Genomic DNA, 18,100 nt, shown 5'->3' on the forward strand with positions numbered 1-18,100 from the left:
TGCAAATTCTGCCCTGTAAAACAATAACAGACCAATTGCTGCTGTATGATCTGAACCCTCGCTTGGAGCTTTTAAAAAGGCTTTTGAAAAACTTTGATAAATTGCTGTTGTAATATTATAGATTTTTTAGAATAAAAAGCTAGTAGATGTGCATAATTACAAAATAACAGAAATACAATTATAGAGCATTCAGTACTGTATGAAAGCCCACACTGTTTCTGAATAAATACATTATTGTATGAGTTAAAGTCTCGGGCAAGTTCTGTTTATGCCTCTTTACTTGTAAGTATGAAATGTCCCATACTCCTGAATGCACCATAGCTATCTGACGCTCGTGAATGCATCACACTGGTCTGTGTAGATGCGCGTAGAAGCTTTGCAGTTTCCAAACAATAAATAAATCAGCCACACCTCGGACACAATCTTTGGATTTAATGTTGTTCATAACACCCGTACAGGGGATGCACTTTTCAGCATAACATCGGACCGCTAATCCGTGACCTCTGCATTAAACCGAAGCCAAGAGTAACGAGTAACGGTCGTCTTAAAAATGTAAGGATTAGAAATTCAGATATTTGTGTGAAAATGTAATGAGTAGAAGTCAGAAGTAGGAGGAAAAATAAGTAATGGAGTAAAGTACAGATACCTAAAAAGTATACTTAAGTACAGCAACGAAGTATTTGTACTTCGTAACTTGACACCTCTGGTCCAGGGGAATGTAGAATACCTTCTGCAAGATCTGGACTCAGCATATTAATATACAAGTCCAGATTTTGGGCAGATCAAACCCACCCAAGCTGCTTGTCCCACTTCCATCAGAAGAATGGTTCAGCTGCATTAAATCCAGAAAAATCAAACATTTTTCTTCCCTCCCAAACCTGTGAAGGCAGTCAACTCCTGTAGACACTCAACTGTCCAGTTCTCGATCAGTACCCTATGTAAATAAACCACGGTAGATGCTCCAATTTGCCTTCTGACATACCTCATCATTTTATGTTTTTTAGCTCTCCGTGCTCAGTCTGAGTTGGTGAAAAAAACAAAACATTATGGATCCATAATGATAATAAAGATGTTTTATTATTATGTTAGAAAGATATGAGAAATAACCCCGAAAGTATGAAAAAGGAGCCGAAGCGCACTGATCCAGGAAGACGATTAGGTCATTTCCAAACGAATTTCAGAAAACCATTTTAAAGTTAGAAAGAGTTAGAACTATAAAGGAAAACCTTTAAAGGACAGATGTGTGTTTCACTGGGAGGGATGTCGTATAACCTTGTCTTTAAGCTCACAATAGGGAGAACCCATCTTCTCCTGCCTCAACTGTTGGAGAACCGATCAGAATTCAGTTGGCCAATCGTTATGGCCTAAGTAGGGCTGGGTGATTAATCGATGTTATTGATTAATCAAAATGTTTTTGGTTGTTTTCCAATTCAATTCTGGAAACACCTGAATTTTCAGACTGACATCAGATTATTAGTTTTTCTTCTTAGATATATATTCATAACTAATAAACTAGCTCTCTGTGTGATCATACCGCTAGCTGCAAATGTTTAGTGTAACATATTTTAAGTACAAGTCATTTTTACTAAAGGTGAAGTTCTGGCCCTGATGGTGTTGGAGGACAATTGACTGATGGGTTGGATGGTGAGATTTGTCTGTAATTTTAAGAAAAAAAATGAATGAAAAATGAAAATAGTCTGACTGATTCATGTATGCTGAGTCCTTATGATTGTTATATTATATGCTTTTTACAAACAAATATTTTTTTCTATGTAGGCACAAAAATAAGTAATTAATTGAAATAAAACAAAAACCCAGAAGCTCTTTGGATTTAGTAACTCACACTCATCATTGGAGGGATCAAAGGGTCTGCAGGTCTTAAAATTAAGTGTAAAGCTGTTTAAAAAAATGGCCAAAATTAAATATAAACCTAATATATGGAAAAACTAAGTACAGCCCATGATGTTTCTCCTGAAAACCTTTTTTTTGGTTTGCCTCTTGCATTTTTCCTCTAAATCACAAGACTGGATTACACTTACAGGAAAACCCTCCAGTAACTTTGAGTCATCTGTCTTCAAGAAGATTACGAAAGCTCCATACAAAGTTCTTTGGATATATATATACTTCAATTTCTTGAATCTAGTTATCAATGCCAGACATAGAATTGAAATTGAAGAATTGAGAAGAATTAAAAAAGAAGTGAAATTGACCCATAAATGTATTTGGATGTGGCTTGAAATGGTTGTGGACTCACCAGCGCATGGTCAAAGCTGAAGGTGCTGATGTAGTAGGCAGAAATGTCCCCATCTGCAAGGGGCTGAGATATCTGGGCGACTATGCCACATTCATCTGAAATACAGGAAATGATATTGATGTCAAAGTTGAAGAAGAAAAACTTTACACGTAGCAATGAAATATGGACTAGAAAGTCTTCATGAAAAAGAGGTCAGTGCAATGCAGAGAACTGCCAGTGGTAGATGTTGATACAGGTAATATGGTTCAACACCCAAGGGTCAATTTCAAAAAGCAGGGTTACTGAAAATTCAAAGCTTTTTATATCCAAAATCAGGAAAAATCCGTTTTTTTAGCCCACAAAAATAGTTTACTCAATGTCTGTTGACATCCTGCCCCAGAGCTAACCTGGTAGGGAGCCGGTTTTGTTCAGTTAACTAGTGTCCCCTATCTCCTCTCTCCTTAGAGCTACGCCAGTTTTTATTATTTCCTGATTTAGTCAGGTGATTTCTATCGTCGTTTTGTGCACACAAAAAAATAAATAAATCACTCAGTATGTTAGACACATTAGGTTTTAAAAACGAACATTACGTGTCCTTTAGATGAGAATTTGATTAAAGAATCATCGGCATTAATGCGCAGAGAATTAAATATTTATAGGGAGAGAATTCTACAACTCAGTTGAAAGGATATGAGATTTATTTGTTTGTGGGTTATTTAATATGAACCACATGTGGATAATTTATTTTTTTACAGTACATGAAGAACTAATGAAATAATTTTCAGATTATAGATTAATAGATTTATTAGTTACACAAGGAAAAAAATTATTACTTTAGGGTTAGGATCGGGATTCATTTAGTGATACTAATCAATTGAGCCTAATGGTAGGTAGGAGGCACAATCTGAAGCCATTCTATGGCTGTGTCTGAGTATTTGCCCTTATCATTTCTTTTTGACTATTAAGCTAATGTAACGTGAGATCAATGAAGTCAATCAATCAAACAATCAATCACTATACAGGGCACTACAGTTGAGTGTCTGAACATCTAGTAGATCAAAAAGTAGAGGAAAGCTCTGTAAATCTCTTTTAGTATGTATTTCAAGGGTGAAATATAAGTAAGTCTGATCTCAGTGAAATAAATAAAATAATTATTGGCCCATTATTGACCAAGGGGAGGCAAAAGTTAAACTACTGAACTCTTAATATTCTCGCATATGATAAAGTCATATAATCTGATCAAGTCATGTTTTAATCTGGGTTATCATTAATATATAATAAAGGTTTTTGTCTATCTCTATTTTTGAAACTTTAAGGTTGGACCAAATTTGTCCACATTATGAATACTTACAGTATACATTGACTTATCCATTTGCACTTAATAAAAAAAAAGAGAGATTCAATGTGGAAAAAAAAAATGTAGAACTGTAAATTTACAGTCATTTTTACTATTTTTCAAGGCTGCACTTTTAAAAAGATGAAATTGTCCAGTGAGCTGTTTCCAAATGAAATTTCTAGATTTTTATTAAGGAAGACTATAACGCAGTTTCTATCTGCAATACATCCAAATACATTAAACTAGAGATTAACATGGTCTTATAGGAATTTATTTTTAAATCTCTGACTCTGTTTAATAGTATTAAATATGCTGGTACGGTAATCAATATTAGCTTTAAAAAAAATAAAAAAGGTATTTTAAGGCAAGTTTTCTCACCAAAACCCAGCGGTTGTCCACCTATACGAACCATCCTCCACAGTTCTCCTGAGGAGCTGGTGAACAGAAGATCAGCAGGAAATCTAAAAAAAAAAAAAAAAACATTTTACCAAACAGAAAAAAAAAACAAGCACACTGCATCTAATTGTATCAGTTTAATTTAGAATAAGACATCTAAATAATTTCCGATAGTTTACTGCAGAGTGCTGCACTTAATGTTGATCTAAACATGGCAATAATCTGGGCGGCTGAGGCCCAGACTATTGCCATTGTCAAATTTACAAAGAAATGCTTACCGTCTCTGAGCCTCAGTGTCCATCACCAGTGAGATATATCCCTCAATAAGCGAGAATGAGAAGAACTTAATGCAGTCCAAGTCCTGATCTGCTGACGAGCCGCTGTCCTCTTTGGGACTAAAGACAAAGATACATTCAGCAGAGAAGCTTTGATTCAGACGCCCCTGTGTCTTCATATATTGATTCATAGCACTGAGCAAGATATAACTGATGCATCAATTGTTATGATTTTTAGCTTTTAATAAATACATTTTTTTTTTTTTATTAAGTACCTTAGGAAAAAGAAAAAGTATTTAAAAAGAATATTTTTTACAATTTAAACCAAATAAGGAATTCAGTTTGACATTGATTATTATTTAAAATAATAAAGTGCTTATTTTAAAGTGGATGGCAAAAATAACTGCAGACTTCCAGTTTAAAGGTTTGACCAGTTCACTTTGTGTAATCTGAGCGAATAAATAAATGAGATTGTGTGCTGCCATCTTGTGCTCCAGAGGAGCATTACAGGCTCACCTATTGGAATAAAAGAGGACATCAATGAGCAAGGTTGCGATGGAGGGTAGTGTTTCCGGGTCCAGAGACATGACACAGAACTGGTTCTGAGGGATCAGCACCGGGTGAACTGTAGGTTGGATGGCTGGAGGAAGAAAACACAACAATGTGTTAACGTTTGGATTAAGAAACAAAAGTTGGGATTATCTGTTTAAGATTCCATTTGATCCCAAGAAAAGTACTTTTCTTGTTTTTTAACACAAGAATCACATTGAAAACAGGAATTTAAAAAAGACAAATAGGACACCTTAATAAAAAACTCAAGTTCAACAAAAAATTCAGTGAGTACTTTTTTACTTATTTCTAAAGATGTCAACATTTCCATCATTCTCAAAACAAATTCAAGAGTTTGGTGCAATTTCCCTCAACATCAAATATTAGCTTAATCCTACATTTTACTAAACTATTTCGAAAAGCACAAATATTTAAGGTTGGGTCAGAAAAACGGGATGTAAAATCTACATATATGGACCAAAACCTTAAAAAAGGCAGATATTTAATGATTAATGAATGTATGATTAATGAATACAGAAGAAAAAAAAATAGTTTTCAAGCATTTGAATCAAAAGTGAGAAATCTGGTTATCTATGTGAAGGAGGAGCTGGGAGAAGAATGCAGCAAACTGTAATTATGCTTTGTCAAATATGTTGTTTTTGTTTTAATTACATTAGAATGCATGTTTTTCTTATCAGGAAAGATTAATCCAAATAAATGGTTTCCATTATTTTCAAATGAAATTTAAACTTTACTTCACCTAAAAACAGGATTTCTAAGCACTGGCCAATAATCCTATATTGCTTAGATGTGTGCAAACCAGCTTTAATGTTTATTTCTGAACCAATTGGAAGTACTAATAATAGCACTGGAATGTTAGCTTCGTGCTTTCAAGATTTCACTCGCTAATCAGTCTGGAGACTCTCTGTTGAAGAAAATTTGGAACAGTTCACCAAACGAACGTCCAATCAGCGTTGGCTTTGAGGCGGGTTGAGGTGTGACACAACGAGAAGCGCGACAGTTCAGTCTAAAGAACATGGCAGCTGATGAAACTAGCGTTAGCGTGGCTATCGAGCAAGTTTTATCGGAATTACAGAGTATTTCTTCACTGAAAGAAGAGCAAAACACTGCTCTGGAGGCTTTTCTCAGAGGAAAAGATGTTTTTGCTCTTCTCCCGACTGGTTTCGGCAAGAGTTTGATCTATCGATTGGCTCCTCTTCGTCGTCGCTCTGTTACGTCATATGCTTCGTTGATCTGATTGGTTTATTTGGCCCGTCTATCACCAACATAGGCCAATCAGCTAACCAGTATTTTCGCCCCTTCCCAAAATTACTTCAACGGAAGGTTTCCAGATGGATATGCAGAGCAAATCCATCTGGCGGAGTCAGGTTACTGGAATGTATCTTTCATTATCAGAAAGTTTAAACAGCTGAAAGTTAAGAATTCATGCTGAAACCTTCTTTGCCGTTCTTTTGGAGGTCATTGGTAAAGTCCTGGCATCCCACAGGCAGGTACTCTCCTCCCACCTCCCTGAAGATGTTGAACTCCTCCTCTAGAGTGCTGATGACAACCGACAGGTCTTTCTCTCTTACCTGCATATCAGGAACATCCAGAAATATCACAAATACACTTTTAAAACTGTTATATACAGCAGCTCCTTAAAAGTCTGCATATCCCTTTAAAATTGTTTTTGAGTTTTTGTGATGTAAAAAAATGAAACAATGACAAATTAAAATACTTTTTCTACACATATTTTAACCTTTTTCTGCAGAATTGAGAATCAAACTGTGTTAAAAGAAGAAATTTAAAATAGAAAAAGCATATTTTATTGTTTTTCAATAGTGTTTCATGACTAATATCTGATATATTGAACCTGATTAACCTTAAATCAGCTTTCTGTCTTTTCACCTGAGTCATGTTTGCAGCGGTTACCAAGGATCCTAGTTATGAAGGCCAGGCAGAAAATAGTCAAGGATGCTGCTAAGAGCCCAGCAACATGAAAAAAGGCTGGTTGTGACCTAAGTGACATCTATGACCTCATTTCTTTGGAAGTCAAAGCTATGGTGCGAAGCATTTTCTTCCAAATACATCAAATACACATCCGGATCAGGTAAAAATCTAAAGACATAAGAACTTTGTCTCATCAGATTTAATAAAGACTTTCAAAGATATGTGAACCACAAAAACAACACTAATTATTTAAATATGAACACTGTGCCCACATTGAAACATCCTGGTGTGAGCATTATGCACCAGCCTCAACTTTCTTTAGACTTAATGCATTTCATTTTTAACACAAAGTAGATGAAATCATAAATGCCTCCAAACATTAGCCAGATTTGAAACCCTACCTTTTAGCTCTCTGCTAGGAAGCTCAGAAATTTAAATATTCATTTTCTTTTTAACATCGCTGCAAGTTCAAGCATGATTTTAAACCTTAATGGTTCTAAATATGAATGGACAACTTTAAAAGATGAAGTTGGCAAGAAGAGGAAAATATTGAATACCCACCAAAGAAAACTGAGTAATGAAATTAAATAAAGAGGTAATTTAATGTTTTAGTTTACAGGTGTGCATAATGATTCAAATATAGCTTTCAAACCTTACAGGGATAAATGTCTCATCATCTGTTCTGGTCTCAGTTTTGACATCTCTAAAAAGATGTAAGTTGCCAAAGATGAGGAGTATATGCTTCTGCAAGCCACTGTAGCCTATATGTATAAAGGCATCTACCAGCTGTGTTTTACTTTCATGCATGAACCTGGATGTTTTAAAGCATTAGAAGGCCTTAGTGAATCAGTTCAAACAGCAAGTCAATCATTAACATTATTGCTGAAACAGTGGTTTTCCTTGTTGCTAAATATCTTTTGCTCATTTACTTTTTGAATGTAATAGATGAACCAATTTTCTGATGCTGTCAGCTTTGTCAGAAATGACTCTATTAAGTCAAAACACTTGTCGAAGGAGAAAATATAAACACGGTGGCATGTTTTGTCTGATGGGGAGCAGGAAGCGTGCACAACTGTGCCTCAGTGGGAGAAGTTGTCTTGTGGTGGAAGTTTTAGCTTTGATTCCAGTTTCCTGGTGTTCCCAGTATGAATGCAGCTGTATGACTAGAAATAAGTTTTATAAAAATCCAGCCCATTTGCCAATTCAGTAAGCGGCTTCTGTCATCTTTATTCTGACAGGTCGTCCTAGAGCCAACCGATATAAAGTGGAGGAGATGGTAGTAAAAGTGAACTATCTGAGCAAGAAGAAGAGGTGTGCTCACCAGGATGAAGTCAGTCTGATATGTGGAGAGCATGAAGACGGAGACGTGCTGCTGGGCTAGCGGGGCGATGACCGACTTGGCAATCTTGGTCACGCCGACAGCCTGTGAGCTGCTGGAGGCGTTGCCATTAGATGCAACATTGAGGGACAGCCAAATGGAGCTCTCGACCTGGAGGTGCTCTGAGGGCGGCAGCTCTGTTAAACATAAAGGAAAGGAACGGTGCTCCAACTGAAACCACAAATAACTCTGCTCATGACTTTCCACATGATCAGATTTAAGATTATACACTAAAAACAAAAGGTTTTTGATCATAAACCTATGTTAAGAGTTAAAAAAAATCCCTGTATTAAATAATTAGTGCATTGCACAAACGCCTGACTGCTGCATTCTTTTATATGTCAAACAGGAGGAAACTCATTGGGTTGCAAAAAGAGGACAGCCTACTGTATACCACCTGGTTCAGCTTTTACTTATCAAGGCAGGATGTCCACTTTGTGAAATGCTGTTTTATTTAGATGAATCATTTTGATTTACTCTATTAAACAGCCAATCAGGGCAAATTTTTTTTCGCCTAAAGCTCTTCTCTTATTTAACTTGATAAATTGCAACACAGCCTTATGAAATGGGCATTCATGAGTTAAATATACAACTAGGCTAGACTGTGCAACTGGACATTTATAAAATGAAAGTTTAAAAAATGTGTTGCACTGAATCATCACCTGCAGTCACAACTCCTCCCGATATCTTTTCCTGTGTCCGTTTCCCGTCTAAAACTGTAAATAAAGCCACTTGCACAACCAGAAATCAAAGAAAACAGGGAAGCGGCCTCCAGCATGGAATCTAGAGCTACATTATTTATCTCTTAGGTTGTTAAATAATCAGGCAGCTTAAAGTCTCTATCCCTTCCAGACATGTTGGGAGCTACATCTTCTCCACCTTAGGCCTTTAGTGCAGCAGGACCTCAATGACCCCCAGCGAGAAGGCTAAAGGACCCCTCTATTTATATCACTGAACCAGCACAAGTAAATATAATGCAAAGGAGAGGTCATAGTGCAAAAGAAACTAATAAGGTTGCAACTTGGGAGCCGAAAGCAGTTCATAGGCTTTTTTTTTAAATATAAAAGATGATTTTGTTTGGAGAAACCTTCCTGACTTTCTGGAGCAGGATAACTATAATCAAAATACATCTAATTAGGCATAATAAAACAAAAAAAATTAGAAAAGCAAAAAGATCAGGGCAACGCCAGACAGAAATGTAAGAACAAAAATGAAATTGTAAAATTAAAAACACCTCAACATAATTAGTAGAATGCTAAATAAGAAAAAATACATATATTCTGTATTTTGTAATTGAAGGAAAAAGGATTGTCTTTTTTCTGTTCTGTACTTTATTTTATAGCTGAGTAGAGAATTATCTTTTAAAACAACATTCAGAGTAAATAGCTACTGCTGGTTTGGGTCAGCCAGAAATCCAGACCAAACTGCCTCTGACTTTAAATGCTCCTTTTTCTTTTCTCCCCTTCAAAGAGCCTCTGCTCTAGTTGGCATAATTTGTCACAGACATCCCCTGGTGGCTCCTTAATACACCAACTCTTAGCTCCTAAAATAGGCTCTCAGAACAAGAAAACCCCAAAGGCAATATGTGTCTTCAACATCTACATGTGTGTTAAAGGATGAGGCCATAACTAAGAAGTAGCAACTGTCTAAACAAAACATCCAGCTGTCGATGACATTTCCAAAGAAATGCTGAGTATTCAAAGGGTAAAACATAATAAAAAAAAAAAAAAAAAAGTGAATGGAGCTTCTCTTCAGTGTACCATGAGAAATCTGGTGATGGTAAAAAAAGAGGCAGTATTAAAAAGTGTTAACTCATTGCTTCTATTCTCTTTTACTGGTAGTTTTCACTCCCATCAAAGTTTTAGAGGGATATCAAGAAAACAAAAATGGTAGCTCTCTCATTGATTTTCCAGAAGAAAAAAAAAATCACTACAAGAACAGTGGGAAGGTTAAAACAAACATGATTCTTCTTAAATATAAATAACTGTAAAATATAAATCTCTGTATTGTACAATTAAATCATCTTATTCTAAGTAGTGTTTTTTGGCCCCAATACCGATACCCGATACCTGGCTGTGAAGTATCGGCCGATACTGATACCATGCCGATACCATCTGTTTCAAAAAAGGAAAAGGACTAATACAAAGCAAATCCAGTAGAACTTTTTATTGCCTACTTGGAATGGGTGACAGAAGTTGGATAAACGTTTGGCTCTCAAAATGGTATCTGTGCCCTATTTGTTGGTACTCGCCGATACCGATACCACCAATTTAGCGCTGTATCAGGGCCCCGCCCAAAACTGGTATCGGTATCGATGCAACACTAATTCTGAGAAACAAAACAAAAATACTCCTTCCATGCAAAAGTATAAAAAAACGAAACATTTTCTAACACAATTTTCATGATGAGACATTTTGAGTATTATCAAAATAACAAAGAATGGCTTTACATGTAAAATCTCACTAAATTTTTGATAACTTCAAGATAAAAAACAGAGAAATAAAAAGCATAAAGACAGTCTTCCAAAATACTGACCTCACTTTTTTTCATAAGTATTCTTCTTTACTCATCAAATAAAGGAGGAACATTGAAAACTTGGATTTTTTTTCCATTTTCACCCTAATTGTTTTTTTTTTTTTTGAAGGGACACAAATTGCAAAGTATGAAGAGGTATGAAGTCTATAGAAATTACTTTAGGAGGGAAAATACATTTAAACGCTATATGATTTATAAATACTAAAAGTTTGAACTGCAAATAGATCACATTTATGTCACAATAGTTTTCAAAGCAGCTAGGTTATTTCACAATAAAAAACATTATAGAAAACATATATAGGTAACATCTGGATTTTAAGTGTAGGAGAGGTGAAGGAGTTTTTTTTTATATTTTACAAAAGAAAATATATAAAAGAAAAAGTTTTGATAAAAGCAATCTATATTCATGGAAATATATTGAGTGGATATTTGGTTGTTTATTGAGTAGGAAGTCAACCAGCAGACCACTGAGCTACGACCTCAGGCTTTGTTTGAGAGGGTAAGGTTAATCAGTTCAAAAGAAGTGCTTTTTTTTCCTCTTTCCTAAAAATATTTGGTAAGTTCCATGTCAGCACAAAGGGAACAGCTGTCTATAAATGATTCACCTGCGTACAGTAAAAGCCATTCACAATTTTCCCACTTTCCTTGATGGGCCCTTGGATGGTCCCCTACAATTCATTGTTAAACATCAATCTTTGTATTATAATATTCTTTCTGTCATGATTTGTAGACAATAAGATCTAAAGAGAAGCGTCATCTCCTGGTCAGACCCTGTAATTCAGTGAAAGGATGGAGTCAGTAAAAAAACACCCAGGAGAAAGCCAGTAGCTAAAGGTTGGAAGGGATTTTGTTGGGCGTTTGACTGGGAAGGGCCATTTTGAATGTCTGCTACTGTAATTAGTCACAACATATTCAGCTACAGATTCAGACTTTATTCTTCTCCTGAGTCATAAGAATAATCTGAGTTTTACAGCAGCTCCAGTTTGATTTTGTTTGTCCTTTCCATCTTCCATTCACATTTTAAATATTTTATTCTTTTAATGACATTTTAACAACATGCAGGAACTCCAACTGTGGATGGACTTACATTGACTGACCTTCCCTTATAGCATTTAATTTTTAGGGAAAAACGTTTATATTGAAGTGTATAGGAAAGAACTTGAACCCCAGTCGGCCTCGGCAGATGGCCGGTCACACTGAGCCTGGTTCTGCTGGAGGTTTCTTCCTGTTAAAAGGGAGTTTTTCCTCTCCACTGTCGCTACAAGCAAGCTTAGTGTGAGGGATTGTACTTGAGTCAATGAGTCGATGCAATCAACTGCTTTTCTTTAGATAGAAAACTTTGAATCAATTTGACTGAATGATCTGGTTGAACTGTAAAGTGCCTTGAGATGACTTGTGTTGTGAATTGGCGCTATATAAATAAACTGAATTGAATTGATTGACTGGTTAGTTAGGTCTTCTCTGTTACCATGGAAAGGTCACCATCAAAACTTCACTGCTGGAGATTTTGGTGTCGTTACTTTTGTACAGGATTGTCATCTATCCTAGAATGTCGAGTTATCAGCTGCCTTGTCTTTGATTTTTTTTTTTTATTCCACCCTTTTTCTTTATGTTGCTCTATTTCAGTCATTAAATTCACAGAAATATTGTGAACTATAAAATCAACAGCGGAGGGTTGTAAAAATGATGCTATTAGGTGTATATGTGTGTCATTTTACCTTTAAATCCTTCTTCATCAAGGACAACGGTGTAGTTTTCAGGCGTTTCTGTCAGGCTGAAAAACTTACAACTAGAAAGAAAAGAGAAAAAAAAACAGGATAATTAAAAACCTGAAGCGTGGAAGACAACATTTCTAAGATAGTTTTAGAGAAAACTATTGTGTATTCGCAATGAAGTAAACAGGATTTAGTTTATTTTTAACCCACTAATCAAATAAATTCCTGCTTTAGGAAGTAAAAATCCCAATTAACTTTGTAATCAGCCAAAAATAGACTTAGAACTACTATTTTTGGTCACAAATCACATGAAGCAATAGCAACCTAAATCCTGCTAAAGCAGTTTTATGAATAACTCTGGTAATAATACACAGTTATAAATGATATAGCTTGTACATGGGTGAAGGATGTTTGTAATGAATTGGTGCTATCTATAAATACACTAGGGTTGCAACTAACGAGTGCTTTGCAAATCAATTGATCTGTCAATGATTTTTTCGATTAATCGACTAATAATCAGATTGCAAAAGGTTCCCTAAAGAAGACTTTTTTGCAAAATGAAACCAGGTGAAACTCAAACCTTTCCACTAGAGGATTTCTGGATCGAGCATATTGACAGATGGAAACATTATAATATTTTTTTTTTACCTTAAAGCTACAGTGTGTAATTTTTAGCGACATCTAACGTCCAGACTGCAGACCGCAGCAACATGAACATCCCCCCCCACCGCTTCTCCCCCCCAACAGTACGGCGAGCGTACAAAATGTCTTCCACGACGTCCGCATCACCTACCGTCTCAAATGATGAGGTTTGTTTACATAGATAATTTTACAGATAGTATTTCATTAGTCTGTGTAGGGTATAGATTTCAGTTCATCTCTCTCAACTTGCTATACCCGTTATTTTTTCTAAATGGGCGATCTCGCAATCGCTAGTTTGTTGGCTCTGCGCTGCCGTAGCGCAAAGATGTCTGCCTCCATGGCTGCGAGACCCGCTCCTATGTAATTATAAATAACGAATTCTAAGGCAACGCAAATATTAAGGTTAAGAGGCTGAGCTCGTAGATGATGGTAAATAACATAGTTATGTATAATATATACTATGTATAATATGTATAATAATATATTACATTTCTGACTGTATATCCCTGTAATTATTACACACTGTAGCTTTAAAGGCTAAAGGTTTATATATTTTGGCCACAATCTCTGTATAATTGCTGTTCTAGGTGGGTTGCTCTGTTAGCTAAACGCTTGTTTTAAAGTCTCCATACTCCTGTTATGATTATTACAATAATCGCGATTAATCTGATTCATTGTTTCACCCCTTAAATATAATGTTTTGAATTAAAATAAAAACCTATTTAAAAGTGCCAAAATTAGAAGCACATAGTATTATCTTTTAAAAGTAAGCAGAATGTAAATAAGGTTGAAAATTTGTTCTGCAGAGTTAGTAGAAGATATAATCAAGCAGAATAGATGCTAATAGCAAGGAATCATAATAAATACAAAGTAAAATCATATTATAAACCTGTATTTATAAAATGGGAGCTCCTCTGAGTAACTCCCTTATAAATACATTTAAACTTGAGGAATTGGGAAATTAATACTGAACAAAATTGTTTTTTAGGCTGACTTAATTAGTTTTTCTATGTTTTAATCAAGACACCTGAGCTGCTTTGATGAGCCCTGATAGCTCAGTGTGAAAAACAGCAGAAAAATACCAGGCTGTTCTCTACATCCAGTCTGTTCCTCTGCTTGGTTTGGATGTTTGTCAAAACTGAAGGTGAACTCAAACATATAAGAAAAAGTTTTTTTTTTTTTTGGTTGATAAAAGCTTGCTTAAGTTTCCAATTCAATTTCTGGTCCCCACAAAGCAGAACAGATCCCAGCCCTATTTTATTTTACTACCTAAAAAATAAAATATTTTCATGTATACCTCGCAATGCACTCATGGACCACTAGGGGTACCGGTTAGGAATCACAGTGCTAAACCGCTGATCACAAAGACACCACAGGATACAGCAGCTTCTTGTGGAGCACTCAGCCCACAAATATAAACCCTTTTTAAGAGGAAATTTTAACCCTAAATGTTTCTTAGTTATGTAATGGCTGTGACCTCGGCCTTACTAAGAATTTTTAGGGCTTTTCAAGGATTTGGTTACCAAATCTATGGCTGCACCTAATAAGTAGCTATGCCTATTTGAACCTCAATGTCTTCTCAAATGCATCTCCTAAAATTTTTTGAGAAAAATCCCCCAAACTACTAGTTCTTTAGAGCAAAGTGAGATCCAAGATACCACTCTTACCTGCAGTACTAAAAAAATAAATGTACTTGTCCAGCTTTGTTTGTTCCCTTTGGTTAATTTTGTAATTATTGCTTTGATTTTGAATAAATCCAAGTTTAGATAGTCAGTTATCCAACAGTAAAATTTTAATGACATATAAAAAAAAACAATGAACGATCTTGAGTTTAATAAATTACAACAATAAACATTAACATCTTTATACCTTCCTTCTCAGCATATCAGTCTGCAAGAGACATTAGAGCAGAGGCATGGACGCAATGACAAAACTCCTGACTCAGCAAAGAGCAATCCCTGCCATGGGATTAGACAATGACACCACTGAGAGACAAAGAGGGAAAGACGGAGAGAAAACATTGTAACAGTAACTGCCAGCTGTGTTAGCAGCCTCCGCCAGCCCATTGTGTTGAAAAGCCCTTCTCGTTTCCTGCTGAATCTTCACCTTCCGCAGCTCGCAGTTTCCTGCAGGTGCCACGACCCTGCATGAGCGAGTGAGGCAAGTGAGTTAAAGCAATATCTCAGCTCTCTGTTGTGAAGTCATGTTTAAGAACCACATCAGTGAAACGACTGCGTATTTGGTTTCCTGTTTGCAAAGTACAGATTAGACAGATAAGAGAGGCATTAGCTCAGTGCTGACTACTTGAAAGGAAAACAGCAAAACAAAGTACTTAACATCACTTTCATAGCCTGACATACTATCCATGTATTTACAAACAGGTCTTTGAATTTTTCCTCAAACTAATATCTATCTAGACTAGATCAGACATGGCTCTTGGTAGTCTTCCCTGCTTTGCTCAACCTACAGGTTTTCTTTATAATTCAGGCCTGGGTCTCAAGTGAAGTGTCTACACGACTTTTGTTTCTTAGAGTCTTAGTTCTTTTTAATATGCCTTTATTATACTGCTCACAGCAGATATTTGCCAAATAAATACCCGTATATTCCAGACTATAAGCCCCTACTATTTTCCCATGCTTTGAACCATGCGGCTTATGCAAAGGTGCTGCTTTTATGCATATTTTTCTTATCCTCCAGTGAACGGATAGCCTCACAGTATCCAGATTGATAAGTATATAACTGAGTTGAGTTCAAAGTTATCAATCTGGGATGGCTGCCGTTCAATCTGTCCATGAAAAGGAGCGACATTTAGTACAATAATATGAGCTTATTGGGCGACATGCCAGAGAGTACTCGCCTTCCATAATATGTTTTTAGCCAATCATAGCAGCGAATCATAATGTTTTAGACTTATTATCTTCGGTGACTCAGTCATCCATGAAAGTGATCAACGGAGACACGATGACCATAATGGGATTTGTCTGCAGCTTCTTGATTTTCACAACTACCAGAGTAAGCTGATAAATCAAACTTTTTTCATATCCTGTCAGATGAAAAGCTCAGACATTTTTCCTATCTCCAAATGCACAGTACCTCTCTTTGCTCCTTTTTTAAACAAGAAATTGACGCTATTTTAGCTAAAACCACGTCAATTGTGGTATCGACAGGCAAGTCCTTCAGGGTAGCCATGTTTGTCATGCAAGGCCCTTATGACTGCCGTCATTCCTACATGTCCCGTCCCAAAAAGCACTGCTGGCATGTCATTGGTCTGACTTGCTGGTTGTTACGAGATGGACGCATTAATGGAAGTCTTTCAAGACGAATTTGTTGTGAGACTGAAAACTCAGATCTCGCGACAATCCAGCTTGCAGCTCAAGGTTAGGAGATGCAAGTCAGAGTTGGAAATCAAACATGAAGGGGCTAATGTTCATTTACACAAGCAAACGGTAGCAGCAGGCATGACGGAGAATTAGTGTTCCGATATCACACATTTTGACATTTATTTGTCGCATTAATGCTGTGAAACACATGAAGAGACTGTGCAACACCTGCAGACATGAAATAAAGAGCTAAGAAGCCCCATCTTTCATTAGAAGCTCTTAATGTGATGAGCAAACACGCTAACAGGAGCTAGTATTCTTCTTCTCCGTCCCTACTCTAGGAGCGGCACATCGAGTTCCCCCTACAGGTTTGGTGGGAGACAGTTCAGTATACATCAGTGGCTTATAGCACGGTGAAGCTTATAAAAGTGCGTTTCAAGTAAAAAAAAAAACTTTGTTCAGGTTACAGTAATGTGCACTCTATAGTCCAGATAATACTGTATGGGCTATTGTCCAATAGTTGAGAAAAAGCTGCCTTTCTGACAGAATGTGTTTTTTTTTAACCCTCACAACCAAAACAAGGTATCCTAAAAAGCTAATCTCCAGATGATCTTAATTTGCTCTTCTACTCAAATATGCTACTCTTAAAGGGGAACGCTATTTTTTTTACATTGTGCCCTTGATTTTACGTTGTTACATCATGTTCTACTCACCCATATAAGTTTTGTGTCATTTGGAGCCTTTCTGAAGATATTCCATTAGGTTATATCCAAGTAACGTCTTCCTATGGGCAAGGACTTGCAGACACAAACTAAACTGTTCATAATTTATTCTTTATAAATTACGCCAGCATTCATAACATGTAGGCGAATCACTGTCCCCCAGACATACGCGGTTATATTTTTTATATCTATTATTTTTTTTAAACAAAGTGGCGCGTGTATGATGTCACCCGCTAGTGCCAGCTACCATTCATTCCTGTCCACTGAACTGCTGCTAGTTTTACTAGCTACACCACGGTGTAGTTATCTGGTCAGTATCTGGAATAGGTTCAACCGGCACAATGCACTTCATAATCTGGACTGTTGTATGGTAAAAAGCCTTCCAAAGGTTTGGTGTGAAAGGAATGTTATTTCTATTCATGATCAACAGCCTTGACTGAGGCAGCCTACTTTAGATGTTGTTCTTGGTACTTTTTTCACCTCCTGGATGAGTCGTTTGATGTGCTCAGAATAACTTTGGTAGCTCGGGCACCTCTAGAAAGGCTCTGCACTGCTCCATATATACTCAGAAGGGCTTTGCCACTCTTTGCAGGCTGACTGAGGTCAAATACTCTGGTTTTCATCAGTTTCTGAATTTCCTTAATGGTATTATGTTGTTTTTTAAACTTATGCAGCCTACTATTGTTATCAGATTCAAGTGTTTTATTCCTTTAACAGGTCTTACATATAATGCATCTGAGCTTGGCAAGTGAAAATGAATATTCAAACGTGATTAATCCAAGTTAACTCACATCTTAACAAGAGAGTCAAATAAAAAAAAAAACCCAGGTGGGCTTGAATAGCCTTTTCCCTTGATATATTGAATAATTCCTTCAGAATGTACACACATCAACTTTTTCTGATGTTTATTGTTTTCTTATGCTCTGTAAAAAATACTTTTAGAGAGGACTGAAGATTAAAAAGAAAAGGTAAATGTTGTGATGGCAAAGACAGGTTAACCACAGTTTGTTTTCGGAGAAACATGGAAAATTTGGGATGAGACGGAGCCC

General features: G+C 36.3%; 1 protein-coding gene across 1 annotated transcript in view; it reads right to left on the bottom strand.

The window, feature by feature from the left end:
- gatsl3 (GATS protein-like 3) overlaps window positions 1-18,100 on the bottom strand; it is a 29,805-nt gene that overhangs the window by 6,410 nt on the left and 5,295 nt on the right. The window contains exons 2-8 of the mRNA XM_015378869.1: window positions 12,371-12,441; window positions 8,061-8,254; window positions 6,246-6,381; window positions 4,757-4,880; window positions 4,244-4,360; window positions 3,948-4,030; window positions 2,255-2,349 (exon numbers count right to left, since the gene is read on the bottom strand). Of these exons, the coding sequence (XP_015234355.1) occupies window positions 2,255-2,349; window positions 3,948-4,030; window positions 4,244-4,360; window positions 4,757-4,880; window positions 6,246-6,381; window positions 8,061-8,254; window positions 12,371-12,441 (820 nt within the window). The remainder of the gene's footprint in view (window positions 1-2,254; window positions 2,350-3,947; window positions 4,031-4,243; window positions 4,361-4,756; window positions 4,881-6,245; window positions 6,382-8,060; window positions 8,255-12,370; window positions 12,442-18,100) is intronic.

The sequence above is a fragment of the Cyprinodon variegatus genome, unplaced genomic scaffold, assembly GCF_000732505.1.
Source record: "Cyprinodon variegatus isolate N-32 unplaced genomic scaffold, C_variegatus-1.0 Scaffold180, whole genome shotgun sequence".
In the NCBI taxonomy this organism is placed as follows: Eukaryota; Metazoa; Chordata; class Actinopteri; order Cyprinodontiformes; family Cyprinodontidae; genus Cyprinodon; species Cyprinodon variegatus.